At 41.0% G+C, this 21,550-nt stretch overlaps 1 protein-coding gene across 1 annotated transcript in view; it reads left to right on the top strand.

Annotated features, from left to right (window-relative positions):
• Positions 1 to 21,550, top strand: part of LOC110441811 (E3 ubiquitin-protein ligase SHPRH-like) — a 67,468-nt gene that overhangs the window by 4,086 nt on the left and 41,832 nt on the right. Inside the window, exons 5-11 of the mRNA XM_021485068.1 lie at positions 4,864 to 4,942; positions 5,205 to 5,358; positions 11,999 to 13,786; positions 15,212 to 15,319; positions 15,668 to 15,794; positions 17,081 to 17,160; positions 20,301 to 20,345. Of these exons, the coding sequence (XP_021340743.1) occupies positions 4,864 to 4,942; positions 5,205 to 5,358; positions 11,999 to 13,786; positions 15,212 to 15,319; positions 15,668 to 15,794; positions 17,081 to 17,160; positions 20,301 to 20,345 (2,381 nt within the window). The remainder of the gene's footprint in view (positions 1 to 4,863; positions 4,943 to 5,204; positions 5,359 to 11,998; positions 13,787 to 15,211; positions 15,320 to 15,667; positions 15,795 to 17,080; positions 17,161 to 20,300; positions 20,346 to 21,550) is intronic.

A 21,550-nucleotide genomic window follows, 5' to 3' on the forward strand; every position in this document is an offset into this window, starting at 1 on the left:
CTGAATATTCCTGTGTATCTAGGTGTAACATGTTTATTCTCTACACTGAATATTCCTGTGTAAGTAGGTGTGTCATGTTTAATCTCTACACTGAATATTCCAGTGTAACTAGGTGTGCCATGTTTAAACTCTACACTGAATATTCCTGTGTAACTGGGTGTGCCATGTTTAATCTGTATACTGCATATTCCTGTGTAACTAGGTGTGCCATGCTTAATCTGTATACTGAATATTCCTGCGTAACTAGGTGTAGCATGTTTAATCTCTACACTGAATATGCCTGTGTAACTAGGTGTGCCATGTTTGATCTCTACACTGTATATTCCTGTGTAACTAGGTGTGCCGTGTTTAATCTGTATACTGAATATTCCTGTGTAACTCGGTGTGCCATGTTTAATCTCTACCCTGAATATTCCCGTGTAACTAGGTGTGCCATGTTTAAACTCTACACTGAATATTCCTGTGTAAATAGGTGTAACATGTTTAACCTCTACAATGAATAATCTTGTGTAACTAGGTGTGCCATGTTTATTCTCTACACTGAATATTCCTGTGTAGCTAGGTGTACCATGTTTAATCTGTACCCTGAATATTCCTGTGTCACTAGGTGTGCCATGTTTAATCTCTGCACTGAATATTCCTGTGTAACTAGGGGTGCCATGTTTAATCTGTATACTGAATATTTCTGTGTAACTAGGTGTAGCATGTTTAAGCTCTACACTGAATATTCCTGTGTAACTGGGTGTGCCATGTTTAATCTGTATACTTAATATTCCTGTGTAACTAGGTGTAGCATGTTTAACCTCTACACTGAATACTCTTGTGTAGCTAGGTGTACCATGTTTAATCGCGACACTGAATATTCTTGTGTAACTAGGTGTAGCATGTTTAAGCTCTACACTGAATATTCCTGTGTAAATAGGTGTAACATGTTTAACCTCTACAATGAATAATCTTGTGTAACTAGGTGTGCCATGTTTATTCTCTACACTGAATATTCCTGTGTAAATAGGTGTAACATGTTTAACCTCTACAATGAATAATCTTGTGTAACTAGGTGTGCCATGTTTAAACTCTACACTGAATATTCCTGTGTAAGTAGGTGTGTCATGTTTAATCTCTACAATGAGTATTCCCGTGTAACTAGGTGTAGCATGTTTAAGCTCTACACTGAATATTCCTGTGTAACCAGGAGTGCCATGTTTAATCTCTACACTGATTATTCCTGTGTAACTAGGTGTGCCACGTTTAATCTGTATACTGAATATTCCTGCGTAACTAGGTGTAGCATGTTTAATCTTTACACTGAATATTCCTGTGTATCTAGGTGTGCCATGTTTAATCTGTACACTGAATATTCCTGTGTAACTAGGGGTGCCATGTTTAATCTGTATACTGAGTATTCCTGTGTAACTAGGTGTAGCATGTGTAATCTCTACACTGAATATTCCTGTTACTAGGTGTACCATGTTTAATCTATACCCTGAATATTCCTGTGTCACTAGGTGTGCCATGTTTAATCTCTCCACTGAATGTTCCTGTTTAACTAGGTGTGCCATGTTTAATCTTTATACTGAATATTCCTGTGTAACTAGGTATGCCATGTTTAATCTGTATACTGAATATTCCTGTGTAACTAGGTATGCCATGTTTAATCTGTATACTGAATATTTCTGTGTAACTAGGTGTAGCATGTTTAATCTCTACACTGAATAATCCTGTGTAACTAGGTGTGCCATGTTACACAGGAATAATCAGTGTAGAGATTAAACATGCTACCCCTCGTTACACAAGAGTATTCAGTGTAGAGATTAAACATGGTACCCCTAGTTACACAGGAATATTCAGTGTCGAGATTAAACATGGCACACCTAGTTGCACAAGATTATTCAGTGTAGAGCTTAAACATGTAACACCTAGTTACACAGGAATATTCAATGTAGAGATTAAACATGGCACACCTAGCTACACAGGAATATTCACTGTAGAGATTAAACATGGCACACCTGGTTACACTGAATATTCCTGTGTAACCAGGTGTAGCATGTTTAACCTCTACACTGAATACTCATCTCTACACTGAATATTCCCGTGTAACTAGGTGTAGCATGTTTAATCTGTACACTGAATATTCCTGTGTAACTAGGGGTGCCATGTTTAATCTGTATACTGAATATTCCTGCGTAACTAGGTGTGCCATGTTTAATCGCTGCACTGAATATTCCCGTGTAACTAGGTGTGCCATGTTTAAACTCTACACTGAATGTTCCTGTGTAAGTAGGTGTGCCATGTTTAATCTCTACAGTGAATATTCCTGTGTAGCTAGGTGTGCCATGTTTAATCTCTACACTGAATATTCCTGTGTAACCAGGTGTGCCATGTTTAATCTCTACACTGATTATTCCTGTGTAACTAGGTGTGCCATGTTTAATCTGTATACTGAATATTCCTGTGTAACTAGGTGTGCCATGTTTAATCTCTACACTGAATATTCCCGTGTAACTAGGTGTGCCATGTTTATTCTCTACACTGAATATTCCTGTGTAGCTAGGTGTGCCATGTTTAATCTCTACACTGAATACTCTTGTGTAACTAGGTGGACCATGTTTAATCTCTACACTGAATGTTCCTGTTTAACTAGGTGTGCCATGTTTAATCTCTACACTGAATATTACTGTGTAACTAGGTGTGCCATGTTTAATCTCTACACTGAATGTTCCTGTTTAACTAGGTGTGCCATGTTTAATCTCTACAATGAGTATTCCTGTGTAACTAGGGGTAGCATGTTTAATCTCTACACTGAATATTCCCGTGTAACTAGGTGTGCCATGTTTATTCTCTACACTGAATATTCCTGTGTAACTAGGTGTGCCATCTTTAATCTCTACACTGAATATTCCTGTGTTACTAGGTGTGCCATGTTTAACCTCTACACTGAATCCTCATCTCTACACTGAATATTCCCGTGTAACTAGGTGTAGCATGTTTATTCTCTACACTGAATATTCCTGTGTAACTAGGTGTAGCATGTTTAACCTATACACTGACTACTCTTGTGTAACTAGGTGGACCATGTTTAATCTCTACACTGAATGTTCCTGTTTAACTAGGTGTGCCATGTTTAATCTCTACACTGAATATCCCTGTGTAACTAGGTGTGCCATGTTTAACCTCTACACTGAATCCTCATCTCTACACTGAATATTCCCGTGTAACTAGGTGTAGCATGTTTATTCTCTACACTGAATATTCCTGTGTAACTAGGTGTAGCATGTTTACCCTCTACACTGAATACTCTTGTGTAACTAGGTGTCCCATGTTTAATCTCTACACTGAATGTTCCTGTGTAACTAGGTGTAGCATGTTTACCCTCTACACTGAATACTCTTGTGTAACTAGGTGGACCATGTTTAATCTCTACACTGAATGTTCCTGTGTAACTAGGTGTAGCATGTTTACCCTCTACACTGAATACTCTTGTGTAACTAGGTGTACCATGTTTAATCTGTACACTGAATATTCCTGTGTAACTAGGTGTAGCATGTTTAAGCTCTACACTGAATATTCCTGTGTAACCAGGTGTGCCATGTTTAATCTCTACACTGAATATCCCTGTGTAACTAGGTGTGCCATGTTTAACCTCTACACTGAATATTCCTGTGTAACTAGGTGGTACATGTTTAACCTCTACACTGAATAATCTTGTGTAACTAGGTGTGCCATGTTTAATCTGTATAGTGAATATTCCTGTGTAACTAGGTGTGCCATCTTTAATCTCTACACTGAATATTCCTGTGTACCTAGGTGTACCATGTTGATTCTCTACACTGAATGTTCCTGTGTAACTAGGTGTAGCATGTTTACCCTCTACACTGAATACTCTTGTGTAACTAGGTGTACCATGTTTAATCTCTACATTGAATATTCCTGTGTAACTTGGTGTAGCATGTTTAATCTCTACACTGAATATTCTTGTGTAACTAGGTGTAGCATGTTTAATCTTTACACTGAATATTCCTGTGTAACTAGGTGGTACATGTTTAACCTCTACACTGAATAATCTTGTGTAACTAGGTGTGCCATGTTTAATCTGTACACTGAATATTCCTGTGAAACTAGGTGTGCCATGTTTAATCTATACACTGAATATTCCTGTGTAACTAGGTGTTCCATGTTTATTCTCTACACTGAATATTCCTGTGTAACTAGGTGGTACATGTTTAACCTCTACACTGAATAATCTTGTGTAACTAGGTGTGCCATGTTTAATCTGTATACTGAATATTCCTGTGTAACTAGGTGTAGCATGTTTAATCTCTACACTGAATATTACTGTGTAACTAGGTGTGCCATGTTTAATCTGTACACTGAATATTCCTGTGTAACTAGGTGGTACATGTTTAACCTCTACACTGAATAATCTTGTGTAACTAGGTGTGCCATGTTTAATCTCTACAATGAGTATTCCTGTGTAACTAGGTGTAGCATGTTTAATCTCTACACTGAATATTCTTGTGTAACTAGGTGTAGCATGTTTAATCTCTACACTGAATATTCCTGTGTGAGTAGGTGTAGCTTGTTTAATGTCTACACTGAATGTTCCTGTGTAACTAGGTGTGCCATGTTCAGGTTATTACAAGGGATAATGAAACCCAACATCTGTTAGTGAATGATCAGTATATTTCTGCATACCCCGATGAATTAGTCTTATCCTTTATATGTGTTTATTTGTGATTTCTCATTACTTTAACTATTATTGAGCACTTTAAGAATTAAATGTTGGTATTTGCACTTAAACTGTGAATCCTGAATAAGATTACTAGCTGTTAATAGTGTAATGATACTATGTATGTTCCCCTTCAGAGGCGCCTCTCCACATGTTGTACGAGGAAGTCAAAACACCAGATGGCTGCACTCTGTACTACAACAAATACTTATCAAGGTTTGCACACAGTCAGTATTTGATGTGGAGTGTACGGCCGCTATAGGTACAGACACATCAAATCTTAATATTCATATATGTCAACAGTTCACATTCAAATGGAATGTAAGTACATGTACATGAATAACAAAAGTGTATAAAAATCAAAGATTTCAATACTTTCTGAAAACTATTATCAATTATTCATTAAAGCAACCTATACATTAATCGTGTTACTTTTACCAACAAGAATAAGGAATTTACTTTCCTAAATATTTTATAGTTTGACCAGGGAGCGCCAGGAAAGAGTGGTGGCTCCCCCTGGTGGGATTCTGGCAGATGAGATGGGCCTGGGCAAGACCGTGGAGGTACTTGCCTGTATATTATTACACAAAAGTCCTCACATTGAGCAGCCCCCAAGACTTCCCACACTGAAGGTATATATATATACACTTTATTTATTTTGCAACAGTTATGAAACAAGTTATGTCAACTTATAAATCACTCTTGTTGGCCCGGATGTAAGGTTTCAGCACACTGAAGGTAGGTACTGGTCTGTACAGTCTCCCACACTGTCTGTAGGTAGGTATTGCCCTGTACTGTCTCCCACACTGAAGGTAGGTACTGGTCTGTGGAGTTTCTCGCACTGCAGGTAGGTACTGGCCTGTACAGTCTCCCATAAAGAAAGTAGGTATTGGCCTGTACAGTCTCCCACACTGTAGGTAGGTACTGCCCTGTACAGTCTCACACACAGCAGGTAGGTATCGCCCTGTACAGTCTGCCACACTGTAGGTAGGTATTGCCATGTACAGTCTCCCACACTGTAGGTAGGTACTGACCTGTACAGTCTCCCACACGGTAGGTAGGTATTGCCCTGTACAGTCTCCCACACTGTAGGTAGGTACTGGCCTATACAGTCTTCAAAACTGTAGGTAGGTACTGCCCTGTACCGTCTCCCACACTGTATGTAGGTATTGCCCTTTACAGTCTCTCACACTGTAGGTAGGTATTGCCCTGTACAGTCTCCCACACTGTAGGTAGGTATTGGCCTGTACCGTCTCCCACACTGTAGGTAGGTATATATATTGCCCTGTACAGTCTCCCACACAGTATGTAGGTATTGCCCTGTACAGTCTGCCACACTGTGTATAGATATTGCCCTGTACAGTCTCCCACACTGTAGGTAGGTACTGCCCTGTACCGTCTCCAAAACTCTAGGTAGGTATTGCCCTGTACCGTCTCCCACACTGTAGGTATATACTGCCCTGGACAGTCTCCCACATTGTAGGTAGGTACTGCCCTGTACAGTCTCCCACACTGTAGGTAGGTTTTGGCCTGTACAGTCTCCCACACTGTAGGTAGGTATTGGCCGGTACAGTCTCCCACACTGTAGGTAGGTATTGGCCTGTACAGTCTCCCACACTGTAGGAAGGTACTGGCCTTTACAGTCTCCCACACTGTAGGTAGGTACTGCCCTGTACAGTCTCCGACACTGTATGTAGGTATTGGCCTGTACCGTCTCCCACACTGTAGGTAGGTATTAGCCTGTACAGTCTCCCTAACTGTAGGTAGGCATTGCCCTGTACAATCTCCCACACTGTAGGTAGGTATTGCCCTGTACAGTCTCCCACACTGTAGGTAGATATTGCCCTGTACTGTCTCCCACACTGTAGGTAGGTATTGGCCTGTACCGTCTCCCACACTGTAGGTAGGTATTACCCTGTATAGTCTCCCACACTGTATGTAGGTATTGGCCTGTACCGTCTCCCTAACTGTAGGTAGGCATTGCCCTGTACAATCTCCCACACTGTAGGTAGGTATTGCCCTGTACAGTCTCCCACACTGTAGGTAGATATTGCCCTGTACTGTCTCCCACACTGTAGGTAGGTATTGGCCTGTACCGTCTCCCACACTGTAGGTAGGTATTGGCCTGTACAGTCTCCCTAACTGTAGGTAGGCATTGCCCTGTACAATCTCCCACACTGTAGGTAGGTATTGCCCTGTACAGTCTCCCACACTGTAGGTAGATATTGCCCTGTACTGTCTCCCACACTGTAGGTAGGTATTGGCCTGTACCGTCTCCCACACTGTAGGTAGGTATTGGCCTGTACAGTCTCCCTAACTGTAGGTAGGCATTGCCCTGTACAATCTCCCACACTGTAGGTAGGTATTGCCCTGTACAGTCTCCCACACTGTAGGTAGATATTGCCCTGTACTGTCTCCCACACTGTAGGTAGGTATTGGCCTGTACCGTCTCCCACACTGTAGGTAGGTATTGGCCTGTACAGTCTCCCTAACTGTAGGTAGGCATTGCCCTGTACAATCTCCCACACTGTAGGTAGGTATTGCCCTGTACAGTCTCCCACACTGTAGGTAGATATTGCCCTGTACTGTCTCCCACACTGTAGGTAGGTATTGGCCTGTACCGTCTCCCACACTGTAGGTAGGTATTGGCCTGTACAGTCTCCCTAACTGTAGGTAGGCATTGCCCTGTACAATCTCCCACACTGTAGGTAGGTATTGCCCTGTACAGTCTCCCACACTGTAGGTAGATATTGCCCTGTACTGTCTCCCACACTGTAGGTAGGTATTGGCCTGTACCGTCTCCCACACTGTAGGTAGGTATTGGCCTGTACAGTCTCCCTAACTGTAGGTAGGCATTGCCCTGTACAATCTCCCACACTGTAGGTAGGTATTGCCCTGTACAGTCTCCCACACTGTAGGTAGATATTGCCCTGTACTGTCTCCCACACTGTAGGTAGGTATTGGCCTGTACCGTCTCCCACACTGTAGGTAGGTATTGGCCTGTACAGTCTCCCTAACTGTAGGTAGGCATTGCCCTGTACAATCTCCCACACTGTAGGTAGGTATTGCCCTGTACAGTCTCCCACACTGTAGGTAGATATTGCCCTGTACTGTCTCCCACACTGTAGGTAGGTATTGGCCTGTACCGTCTCCCACACTGTAGGTAGGTATTGGCCTGTACAGTCTCCCTAACTGTAGGTAGGCATTGCCCTGTACAATCTCCCACACTGTAGGTAGGTATTGCCCTGTACAGTCTCCCACACTGTAGGTAGATATTGCCCTGTACTGTCTCCCACACTGTAGGTAGGTATTGGCCTGTACCGTCTCCCACACTGTAGGTAGGTATTGGCCTGTACAGTCTCCCTAACTGTAGGTAGGCATTGCCCTGTACAATCTCCCACACTGTAGGTAGGTATTGCCCTGTACAGTCTCCCACACTGTAGGTAGATATTGCCCTGTACTGTCTCCCACACTGTAGGTAGGTATTGGCCTGTACCGTCTCCCACACTGTAGGTAGGTATTGGCCTGTACAGTCTCCCTAACTGTAGGTAGGCATTGCCCTGTACAATCTCCCACACTGTAGGTAGGTATTGCCCTGTACAGTCTCCCACACTGTAGGTAGATATTGCCCTGTACTGTCTCCCACACTGTAGGTAGGTATTGGCCTGTACCGTCTCCCACACTGTAGGTAGGTATTGGCCTGTACAGTCTCCCTAACTGTAGGTAGGCATTGCCCTGTACAATCTCCCACACTGTAGGTAGGTATTGCCCTGTACAGTCTCCCACACTGTAGGTAGATATTGCCCTGTACTGTCTCCCACACTGTAGGTAGGTATTGGCCTGTACCGTCTCCCACACTGTAGGTAGGTATTGGCCTGTACAGTCTCCCTAACTGTAGGTAGGCATTGCCCTGTACAATCTCCCACACTGTAGGTAGGTATTGCCCTGTACAGTCTCCCACACTGTAGGTAGATATTGCCCTGTACTGTCTCCCACACTGTAGGTAGGTATTGGCCTGTACCGTCTCCCACACTGTAGGTAGGTATTGGCCTGTACAGTCTCCCTAACTGTAGGTAGGCATTGCCCTGTACAATCTCCCACACTGTAGGTAGGTATTGCCCTGTACAGTCTCCCACACTGTAGGTAGATATTGCCCTGTACAGTCTCCCACACTGTATGTAGGTATTGGCCTGTACCGTCTCCCACACTGTAGGTAGGTATTGGCCTGTACAGTCTCCCTAACTGTAGGTAGGCATTGCCCTGTACAATCTCCCACACTGTAGGTAGGTATTGCCCTGTACAGTCTCCCACACTGTAGGTAGATATTGCCCTGTACAGTCTCCCACACTGTATGTAGGTATTGGCCTGTACCGTCTCCCACACTGTAGGTAGGTATTGGCCTGTACAGTCTCCCTAACTGTAGGTAGGCATTGCCCTGTACAATCTCCCACACTGTAGGTAGGTATTGCCCTGTACAGTCTCCCACACTGTAGGTAGATATTGCCCTGTACAGTCTCCCACACTGTATGTAGGTATTGCCCTGTAAGTCTCTCACACTGTAGGTAGGTACTGCCCTGTACAATCTCCCACACTGTAGGTAGGTACTGCCCTGTACCGTCTCCCACACTGTAGGTAGGTATTGCCCTGGACAGTCTCCCACACTGTATGTAGGTACTGAACTGTACAGTCTCCCACACTGTAGGTAGGTACTGGCCTTTACAGTCTCCCACACTGTGGGTAGGTACTGCCCTGTACAGTCTCCCACACTGCAGGTAGGTATTGCCCTGTACAGTCTCCCACACTGTAGGTAGGTATTGCCCTGTACAGTCTGCCACACTGTAGGCAGGTATTGCCCTGGCCAGTCTTCCACACTGTATGTAGGTACTGCCCTGTACAGTTTCCCACACTGTAGGTAGGTATTGGCCTGTACAGTCTCCCACACTGCATGTAGGTATTGCCCTGTACAGTCTCCCACACTGTAGGTAGGTACTGCCCTGTACAATCTCCCACACTGTAGGTAGGTACTGGCCTGTCCCGTCTCCCACACTGTAGGTAGGTACTGCCCTGTACAATCTCCCACACTGTAGGTAGGTACTGCCCTGTACAGTTTGCCACACTGTAGGTAGGGACTGGCCTTTACAGTCTCCCACACTGTAGGTAGGTATTGCCCTGTACAGTCTGCCACACTGTAGGCAGGTATTGCCCTGGACAGTCTTCCACACTGTATGTAGGTACTGCCCTGTACCATCTCCCACACTGTAGGTAGGTACTGCCCTGTACAGTCTCCCACACTGCAGGTAGGTAGCGCCCTGTACAGTCTGCCACACTGTATGTAGGTACTGCCCTGTACAGTTTGCCACACTGTAGGTAGGTACTGGCCTTTACAGTCTCCCACACTGTAGGTAGGTATTGGCCTGTACCGTCTCCCACACTGTAGGTAGGTATGGCCCTGTACAGTCTCCCACACTGTAGGTAGATATTGCCCTGTACAGTCTCCCACACTGTAGGTAGGTATTGGCCTGTACAGTCTCCCACACTGTAGGTAGGTATGGCCCTGTACAGTCTGCCACACTGTAGGTAGGTATTGCCCTGTACCATCTCCCACACTGTAGGTAGGTATGGCCCTGTACCGTCAAAACCAGAAAAAAATATCCGAGTATTCAAGTTATTCAGGTTCATAAATTTGGTATGAAATTTGCTGTTTGGACAAAGCACTAGCAGTTGTTGAGATTATTAATAGCCAATGGTTGTAATCAATCGATAAATGATATACTTATTCAATATAACAAATACAGGTATGTAATTTTACAATAAACAAAAATAGAGTAAGTTATTTCCGAAAACGTACTTTTGTTTAATGCGATCAAAGCGGTTGGACCATATTGTGAATTCATTATTAAATATGGACGGGCATAGTGATTAAATGTTGTTTTTGGCTTGTCTAGATCTTGGCAAAGTCTTTCCAGGTCTGCATTCGTATTTGCAAGTCCATCAAATTTTACTTCTAAAGTGTTACATTTAAAAATTGAACTATCCTGCTGTCTCCGTCCTCATACTATATAATGTGGAAATGAAAGTGCGCAAGTCTGAAACAAATCGCCGTAATGGAGTGTACGCATAGCTGATTCTGTAAACAAAAACACTTACAAACAGATTATATCGTACATGTAAACACATTGATTCATTAAAGCCAAATGTGACACCTGACACCTCCCTCAACTCAATGTAATCAACAGCAATTATTGTATAGTTCTTAAATCTCTCAATCAGCTTTCAAAGCCATACTGGCTCCTGTAAAACATGAACCCGTGAAGCTGTCCTAGGTTGTGATTTTCTTGGTTGTGATTTTGTTAATCACAACTTTTGTTAAAATTCTGCTTGAGCGTCCATCCGTCTGGCGTAAACTTTTGTTTTTCCGTCAATCTCCTCCTACAGTTTTTAACGGATTTCTTTGAAACTTGGTATACATTATGATTATGATATGAAGTTGTGTCTCCCTTAAAAGAATGTTGATTGGACGATTTTTCCAAAAGTAATTGCCCTTTGTTCATTTCAGTATTTTATTTTTTGTCCGGAGATTTTCTACTACATTTTTTATAGCATGTCAGCTAACCGCTCTTAGAATGATGCAGATCTTATTTCAATGTAAGAAAGTATGTAACACTATATGGCATTCGACAGGCATATATTGTTCCGCCCCGCGGTACTCTTGTTTTTTTATTATGAACAACATGGTTTTGACAGTCCGCACACTTTAGTCTGAAGCTTTATCGTAAATTCTTTTTACTGATTACATGCTAGTCTACTCACAAAAGATGTTCATTAACATGGAATGGCGAGATGTCATACTTTTGCGTTTTATTTGTATCAAAAAATTAATAAGTGACAAAATGAAATTTGAACACCATAAAGGAGACAATGTTTTGATGTTGGATTTACGCTATCTAAACCAATATCTTACTTCTAAGTATCCAAGTTTTTCGTCTTTTCAGGGTTCGAATTATCAGAGTTATATTTACTATGATAAAGAAGAGATTTTGCCGGGACCAGAAAAATACTTCGAGATAACAGGGTCTTCGAGTCAACTGTACATAAATATTCAACTAATGTTTCGTGATTAGTAATGGTACTCTCCATCTTCCTGAATACTTTGCGGAAGTAATAAGTTAATTAAGACCTCTTCAAAAGTTTCACTTAGTAATTCAATGCTTTCTTGTATTGACGACACCATTGTGCAGATGATATTCAGCTAATTTTGCCTTTTCTTTTCAGGAAATGAAAATCGAGAAGGAAGGAAATTATAGGCATGTTCACATCAAACATGTTCATGTCAAATTAAAATGTTTAAATACACCAAAGAAAACATTTTCTGAAGTCCAAGGTCAAAATCAAGTTGAGTCGTTACAGGAAAGTAACTGTGCAGTAAAGATTGTGGCACCAGAGGAAAAACAATCAGAGGTCATAGGTCAGAATAAAGTCAAAGTGGAAGGGGTTGCAATTATAACCTCTGAGGTTGTGGCGTCAGCAATAGATGGGCAAGCTGTCATATGCAAAGCTGAGGGCTGTGTTAGTTCAGCTTTACATGGAGACAATGGCGACAGACAGTCAGAAGTTAAAGGTCAGACAACAGGTGAAAGTCAAGGCCAAACTGAGGAAGCTGCCGGCTGTGTTAACACACCCAGTGTCAGACACAGGAATCTCCCTATTGTCTGTGGCAGGGAGGAAGCTGCCGGCCGTGTTAACACACCCAGTGTCAGACAAAGGAATCTACCTATTGTCTGTGGCAGGGGGGAAGCTGCCGGCTGTGTTAACACCCCCAGTGTCAGACACAGGAATCTACCTATTGTCTGTGGCAGGGAGGAAGCTGCCGGCTGTGTTAACACACCCAGTGTCAGACAAAGGAATCTACCTACCATTGTCTGTGGCAGGGAGGAAGCTGCTTCTGAAGGCTCGGTTACAGATGTAGATACCAGAAACGTGATGGACAAAGGTAATTCTTTAGCTACAGTTACCTATAGTACACAGACTACACCTCAGGACGAAGATCCTCCTCCAAATGTGATAGATATGGATATGACTGGACCAATGGTTAATGGGAAAGTAGATGAGATTCCACATGGCTGTGTAGATAACAAAGAGACAAAGTCAGATATAATCAAGGAAGGTGATGAGATTCCATGTGGCTGTGTGAATAACGAGCAGACAAAAGACAATATAACCCAGGAAGATGATGAGATTCCGCATGGCTGTGTGGATAACAAAGAGACAAAGTCAGATATAATCAAGGAAGGTGATGAGACTCCATGTGCCTGTGTGGATAACGAAGAGACAAAAGACAATATAACCCAGGAAGGTGATGAGATTTCAGGTGGCTGTGTGGATAACGAAGACACCAGGGCAGAAATCAGCCATCTAGCAGATGGTCCTCTGATGGAGGCTGGCAGCCAATCAGCAAGAAGAGTTGTTAAGAAACGAAAACGTAAGAATTGGACAAAAAAGAAAAAGCCACGTCAGGCATCAACACTTAGCAGTATGCATGCAGATGATAGTGGTGTAGAGGATGCAACAAGGGAGGGTGTGGCAGAGAACAGTGAGACTGTCGGTGTATGTAACAAGGGGAAACCTCAAGTGGAGCAATGTAACAAGGGGAAACCTCAAGTAGAGCAGATTCAAAAGCAAAAAAAAGCTAAAGCAAAATCAACGAAGATGAAGCCAACACCACCCGACAAATGTGTCAAAGAAAAAAGTAATGGAGTAAAAGGCAGTAGAGTTAAAAAAGACGAGAGCAAGCCAAAGAAAAAAAGAGTACCATCCCGATTCGTAGAGCTGGTAGAGGCATCATCCTTCAAGCCGAAGTACCAGTTCTCGGTGTCCACGCCAGTTAGACGACAGCATTTCTTCGAGTGCATTTGTGGGGCAACATCAGCAGGAGCCATCAGCAAGCGGCACTCTGTCCAATGTGTCGATTGTGGTCTACAGCAGCATGCAGAGTGTGTCAATTATGACCTTGATGATCCTCTCAGGGGCAACTTCCGTTGTCCCCACTGCCATGTGTCAACTGTAAGTACATATTTCATGTGTTCTGTTATAGTGACAGGAAACAAAATCAGATATTCCTGAAAATGATAGTTTCTTCTGCTGTAGTGTATCTGTAATAATTTTGAAGGGTTTAGTACCGGGAATAAAAAACCATGAACAGAATTAGTTTGACCATGCATATAGAAGGATATCAGCTTAATTGTACAATCTATTTGACAAAAGGTTAGCTTCATACAAAGCTTTTAATTAGGGCCCCATATCGGAGATATAGGTGCCCTATAGTAATCACTCTGTCTGTCTGTCTGTCTGTCTGTCTGTCTGTCTGTCTGTCTGTCCGTCTGTCCGTCCACAAATTTTGTTCCTGGCTGAAAACTTTGGTATTTATTGACCGATGTACATTAAACTTAGTCAAGATGTTCAGTTCACAAAAATACACATTGAGGTAAAAAGTCAAGGTCAAAGGTTAAGGTCATTAGATTCAAAGGTCAAGGTCAAATTTTGCATATTTTCACTGATGAACATTTTGTTATGATATGATGAAGCAAAGTTGATCAGAATTAAACAAGGAGTCAACCTGACCAAATGTCAAGGTCACTGGGTCAAAGGTCAAGATCAAATTTGTATCTTTTTAACTGATGAACATTTTGTTATGACATTATGAAGCAAAGTTGGTCCGAATTTAAAAAGGAGTCAACTGACTTAAGGTCAAGGTCACGTGGTCAATGTCAAGGTCAATTATTGTATCTTTTACTGATGAACTTTTTATGTTATTATGTAGCAAACTTGTTCAGAACGTAACACAGAGTCAACTGACCTTAGGTCCAGGTTACGGGGTCCAAAGGGTCAAGGTCAAGTTTTGTATTTTTCACTGATGAACATTTTTTGTTATGATATTATGAAGCAAAGTTGGTCGGAATTAAAGAATAAATCAACTGACCAAAGATCAGGGTCACTGGGTTAATGGTCAAGGTCATTTGGGTCCAAAGGTCAAAGACAAAGGGGATCTCTGACTTTGACCCTGGCTCTTGATGGAGGAGGTATATAAGGTGAAATAAAACAAATCAAAGCTAACAAATGTGTATTGCACCAGTATTTACATTTCTGTTAGCCCAACAAATATGGAGGTGGAAGGAAACAAGTCTCACGTCATAGTACATGTAAAATGTATATTTTGCTTCCTTGCGATTCTTTTTGAAGTCCAAATGTCAAATGTCAAGCTCAGCTATATGGGCAGATTGCTTCTTGATGATTATGGGGGATATATTGCCACAAGACGGGGCCCTTACTGACCTGTCAGTGTTCTAGTTAGGCTTAATAAAGGTAATATATATAAACAGTATGTATATATGAACATTACTTAAATTTGAACAATATTGTATACAATTAACACTTGGTGTAAAATCATTTGTTTCTGATACTTTAATGGAGCTATTGTTGTTTGTACAGCCACCCATAAAGTCTGGCACCACGTTGATTATCTCCCCTTCCTCCATCAGTCACCAGTGGGTGGACGAGATCCTAAAGCATATCAGCAGTCAGTCACTCAAAGTGTTTGTAAGTTGCCCAACATTTCTATACATTTACAGCACACTGATTATATAAGCCAGACACTCAAAGTGTTCGTAAGTTGCCCAACATTTCTATACATTTACAGCACACTGATTATGTAAGCCAGACACTCAAAGTGTTTATAAGTACTCAAAATTTCTGTAAGTATACAGGGCACTGGTTATGTAAACCAATCACTCAAAGTGTTTGTAATTATATAATTATATAAGTTACCCAAATTTTCTATAAGAATACAGAACACTGTGAGCCAGTCACTCAAAGTAGTACATGTATAAGTTTTAGCCTTCGTATAATAAGCTCTTTTTTTAGACAGATGTACTGTATTTTATACAGGTATATACTGGTGTGAACAAGCTTGGATTTATACAGCCCCGGACGTTAGCCCAGCAGGATATCGTCATCACAACTTATGAAACTCTACGCAAGGAGATTGACTATGTAGACCTCCCTCATTCAAACAGTTAGTGGCCTTACAGTTAATTTTCTTGCATGAAAGTTTTGGTAATTTTTTGAGCCCATCCCTACAAAGGAATTTGAGAACATGCTTGATTCTAGAACAATGTTTTATAGTGTTCAGAGCTAGTAACTCTCTGACACAGAGGGTTTTATATTCTACAAATATAATGGTACATGTTCTTGTGTACACTAAATATTTAAGCTTTCATTATTAATCTTGCTAGTAAACATTTGTTGAAAACTATCAGATACCACAAAGGAGAAGTCATTTGTGTAATTACAGGTTATCAGGTTATCAGACATAGGACTATGGTACCTTTTTAGCTTGCCTATTTGGAGAATAGGGGGCCTAATGTAGTCCGGTCGGCGTCGGTGTCCCACTTCACTGAAGTTTAAGTTTTTGGGCAAGTTTTTTCAGACAGTGTTGGATCATCACACTCAATACATTGATGTGTATGATAAAGTTGAGGCATTTATATGGAGTGTAAGCAGTGTGCTGAACCATATTTTCATATTTTAGGAGCCAATGCAAACTGGTTAATTGGTCTTGATTAAAGTTTTGGGCAAGTTTTTGCTTGTGAAGTGTTGTTAGATCACCACCATCAATACGCTGTTTACTATTTCATGTCGTCTGGTCATCTCTTCTTTTGAAATGTACAACTTGTTAAGGTACAGAAAAACCTTGTTATACTGCCACAATTCTTCGTCTGGTTCTTCCAATACCGCAAACAACCCGAACTTCACATACTCTACAGTATATCAAGGTTTTCCTGTACATGTGATTCTATTGATATTTGCTATCTTACAACATATACCACCAATAGGGGAGCTATGCTATTCTCCAACAGCTCTTGTTTATCATATACTGGTCTATAACATCAAAGGAATAAGCAATAACACCTAAACCTGACAGGAAATCAATATTTCATTAGCTTACCTGGTAACTATAATCACATTCTACTTTAAATAAAACACAATAAACATAATAGCATATACAGACATATGCTAGTGTGCACACTACAAGTTTGAGGTCCGATTTTTCTGAAAAGTGTTCAACCGGCACTTTCAGGGATATGGCACATGCCGGGCAGATATGGCGCATGCTTGGCTCATATGGCTCATGCTGGGCTGATATTGCCCATGCCAGACTGAGATAGATTGGTCCGGGAAATGGCCTTTGTACAGCTAGCAGTATTCACACATGTAAAACAACCCATATTACAAGTATACTATAATACAAGTTATCACATGCTGTCATCTTATTGCAATTTGGATTTTTTCTTACTTCAGGTGACACAACCAGAAAGTTTCGTCATCCAAAGCGCTTTATGGCAATACCAAGTCCCATGACAGCTGTGGAGTGGTGGAGGGTAAGTAACGTTTTACTGTGGAGTGGAGGGTAAGTAACGTTTTACTGTGGAGTGTAGGGTAAGTAACGTTTTACTGTGTAGAGGAGGTAAGTAACATTTTACTGTGGAGTGAAGGTAAGTAACGTTTTACTGTGGAGTAGTGGAGGGTAAGTAACATTTTGCTGTGGAGTAGTGGAGGGTAAGTAACGTTTTACTGTGGAGTGTAGGGTAAGTAACGTTTTACTGTGTAGAGGAGGTAAGTAACATTTTACTGTGGAGTGAAGGTAAGGAACGTTTTACTGTGGAGTAGGGGAGGGTAAGTAACATTTTGCTGTGGAGTAGTGGAGGGTAAGTAACGTTTTACTGGGGAGTGGAGGGTAAGTAACATTTTACTGTGGAGTGGTGGAGGGGAAGTAACGTTTTACTGTGGAGTGGTGGAGGGAAAGTAACATTTTACTGTGGAGTGGTGGAGGGTAAGTAACGTTTTACTGTGGAGTGAAGGGTAAGTAACGTTTTACTGTGGAGTAGTGGAGGGGAAGTAACATTTTGCTGTGGAGTAGTGGAGGGTAAGTAACGTTTTTCTGTGGAGTGGAGGGTAAGTAACATTTTACTGCGGAGTGGAGGGGAAGTAACGTTTTACTGTGGAGTGGAGGGGAAGTAACGTTTTACTGTGGAGTGGTGGAGGGTAAGTAACGTTTTACTGTGGAGTAGTGGAGGGGAAGTAACATTTTGCTGTGGAGTAGTGGAGGGTAAGTAACGTTTTCCTGTGTAGTGATGGAGGGTAAGTAACGTTTTACTGTGGAGTAGTGGAGGGGAAGTAACATTTTGCTGTGGAGTAGTGGAGGGTAAGTAACGTTTTCCTGTGTAGTGATGGAGGGTAAGTAACGTTTTACTGTGGAGTGGTAGAGGGTAAGTAACATTTTACTGTGGAGTGGAGGGTAAGTAAGATTTTACTGTGGAGTAGTGGAGGGTAAGTAACATTTTACTGTGGAGTAGTGGAGGGGAAGTAACGTTTTACTGTGTAGTGGTGGAGGGGAAGTAACGTTTTACTGTGGAGTGGTGGAGGGTAAGTAACGTTTTACTGTGGAGTGGTGGATGGTAAGTAACATTTTACTGTGGAGTGGAGGGTAAGTAAGATTTTACTGTGGAGTAGTGGAGGGTAAGTAACGTTTTTCTGTGGAGTGGAGGGTAAGTAACATTTTACTGCGGAGTGGAGGGTAAGTAACGTTTTACTGTGGAGTAGTGGAGGGGAAGTAACATTTTGCTGTGGAGTAGTGGAGGGTAAGTAACGTTTTGCTGTGTAGTGATGGAGGGTAAGTAACGTTTTACTGTGGAGTGATGGAGGGTAAGTAACATTTTACTGTGGAGTGGAGGGTAAGTAACATTTTACTGCGGAGTGGAGGGTAAGTAACGTTTTACTGTGGAGTGGCGGGTAAGTAACATTTTACTGTGGAGTGGAGGGTAAGTAACATTTTACTGTGGAGTGGAGGGGAAGTAACATTTTACTGTGGAGCGGAGGGGAAGTAACGTTTTACTGTGGAGTGGAGGGGAAGTAACATTTTACTGTGGAGTGGAGGGGAAGTAACGTTTTACTGTGGAGTGGAGGGGAAGTGACATTTTACTGTGGAGTGGAGGGGAAGTAACATTTTACTGTGGAGTGGAGGGGAAGTAACATTTTACTGTGGAGTGGAGGGTAAGTAACGTTTTACTGTGGAGTGGAGGGTAAGTAATGTTTTACTGTGGAGTGGAGGGTAAATAACATTTTACTGTGGAGTGGAGGGGAAGTAACGTTTTACTGTGGAGTGGTGGGTAAGTAACGTTTTACTGTGGAGTGGAGGGTAAGTAACGTTTTACTGTGGAGTGGTGGGTAAGTAACATTTTACTGTGGAGTGGTGGGTAAGTAACGTTTTACTGTGGAGTGGTGGGTAAGTAACGTTTTACTGTGGAGTGGAGGGTAAGTTACGTTTAACTGTGGAGTGGAGGGTAAGTAACGTTTTACTGTGGAGTGGTGGAGGGTAAGTAATTATACAATGTTGTAGATTTGGCGCTAATCAACAAGGAGGGTAAGTAACATTTTACTGTGGAGTGGAGGGTAAGTAACGTTTTACTGTGTAGAGGAGGGTAAGTAATGTTTTACTGTGTAGAGGAGGGTAAGTAATGTTTTACTGTGGAGTGTAGGGTAAGTTACGTTTTACTGTGGAGTGGTGGAGGGTAAGTAACGTTTTACTGTGGAGTGGTGGAGGGTAAGTAATTATACAATGTTGTAGATTTGGCGCTAATCAACAAGCTTGTACTATATAGTGATCTGAGTTGATAGAACTATTTCTTAATAATTAAGTTATGATGGTAATTTGTCATACTTTTATTTAAATGTGAACTTAAGTGTCTACTAAATAAAATTAAGTGGATAAAGGAATTTAATTACAAGTTTTTAAATTTTACTATTTTTTTTGCAGAGGGGGACATTTTTGCAGAGGGGGACTATCTTTTGTCGTGTAGGGTTGTCTAGAAATGCTCGTGGTAAAAGTATCTAGATCAAGTATTGTCAGCTTGATGTGTCGTTTTGCGTTACGGGGTAGGTTTTCTTAAAAAAAATGTAATAAACAGAATATCTAACAGTATCTTCAGTAATACCAAACATATTAGCCACACTCATGAAATACATTTGGTATTACTGAAGACACTGTTATATATCCTCTATATTCACACAGTATAGAATTCTTGAAAAAGAGCTAGGTCCACGATATTTGCACATAGTGAAACATTTTAAGTTTAATTGTGGTTTAATTCAAAAAATTACTGAAGACACTGTTAGATATCCTCTATATATTGTTACATCTCCATGTTGTTCTGGTAATGTACCCAATTGTCAGCTTATGCTGCATACTGATTAAATTACACATGGCAGTGGTATTTCAACATTGTAAAATGACAGAATCATTTTTTGAACTAGACCACAATTAAACTTAAAATGTTTCACTATGTTAAAATATTGTGGACCTAGCTCTTTTCCACGAATTCTACACTGTGTGAAAATATAAATACTGATGAAAATTGAAAAGTAAACCTGTGTTAATTCAAAGCTCTATACATTACAGTATACTGCTGTGAACAACACCATGTTACTGTAGCATGACTTATTTTGAGGTGTATTTTCACAGGTGTGCCTAGATGAGGCCCAGATGGTGGAGGTTACAACCAGTAAGGTTAGTACATTCTACTGTCTTGTATCTATATACTTACTATGATATTCAGTGGTATCTATATATTTACCTGTCTATCAAATAGTATTACATTGGTGAACTTTTCCATCCATCAAAGAGTATTACACTTGTGAACTTTCCCAGCTATCACTATATATTAAACATCTTATCACATAGTGTTACACATGTAAGACCGTCCTCTTATCACATAATGTTACACATGTAAGACCGTCCTATTATCACATAATGTTACACATGTAAGTCCGTCTTCTTATCACATAATGTTACACATGTAAGTCTGTCCTCTTATCAAATAATGTTACACATGTAAGTCTGTCCTCTTATCACATAATGTTACACATGTAAGTCTGTCCTTTTATCAAATAATGTTACACATGTAAGACCGTCCTCTTATCACATAATGTTACACATGTAAGTCTGTCCTCTTCTCACATAATGTTACACATGTAAGACTGTCCTCTTATCACATAATGTTACACATGTAAGTCTGTCCTCTTATCAAATAGTGTTACACATGTAAGACCGTCCTCTTATCAAATAATGTTACACATGTAAGACCGTCCTCTTATCACATAATGTTACACATGTAAGACCGTCCTTTTATCAAATAATGTTACACATGTAAGTCCGTCCTCTTATCAAATAATGTTACACATGTAAGACCATCCTCTTATCAAATAATGTAACACATGTTAGACTGTCCTCTTATCAAATAATGTTACACATGTAAGTCTGTCCTCTTATCAAATAATGTTGCACATGTAAGACCGTCCTCTTATCATATAATGTTACACATGTAAGACCGTCCTTTTATCAAATAATGTTACACATGTAAGACCGTCCTCTTATCACATAATGTTACACATGTAAGACCGTCCTCTTATCACATAATGTTACACATGTAAGTCTGTCCTCTTATCAAATAATGTTACACATGTAAGACCATCCTATTATCTCATAATGTTACACATGTAAGACCGTCCTCTTATCACATAATGTTACACATGTAAGTCTGTCCTCTTATCACATAATGTTACACATGTAAGACCGTCCTTTTATCACATAATGTTACACATGTAAGACCGTCCTCTTATCACATAATGTTACACATGTAAGTCTGTACTCTTATCACATAATGTTACACATGTAAGTCTGCCCTCTTATCACATAATGTTACACATGTAAGT

The sequence above is a fragment of the Mizuhopecten yessoensis genome, unplaced genomic scaffold, assembly GCF_002113885.1.
Source record: "Mizuhopecten yessoensis strain PY_sf001 unplaced genomic scaffold, ASM211388v2 scaffold716137, whole genome shotgun sequence".
NCBI classification, from domain to species: domain Eukaryota; kingdom Metazoa; phylum Mollusca; class Bivalvia; order Pectinida; family Pectinidae; genus Mizuhopecten; species Mizuhopecten yessoensis.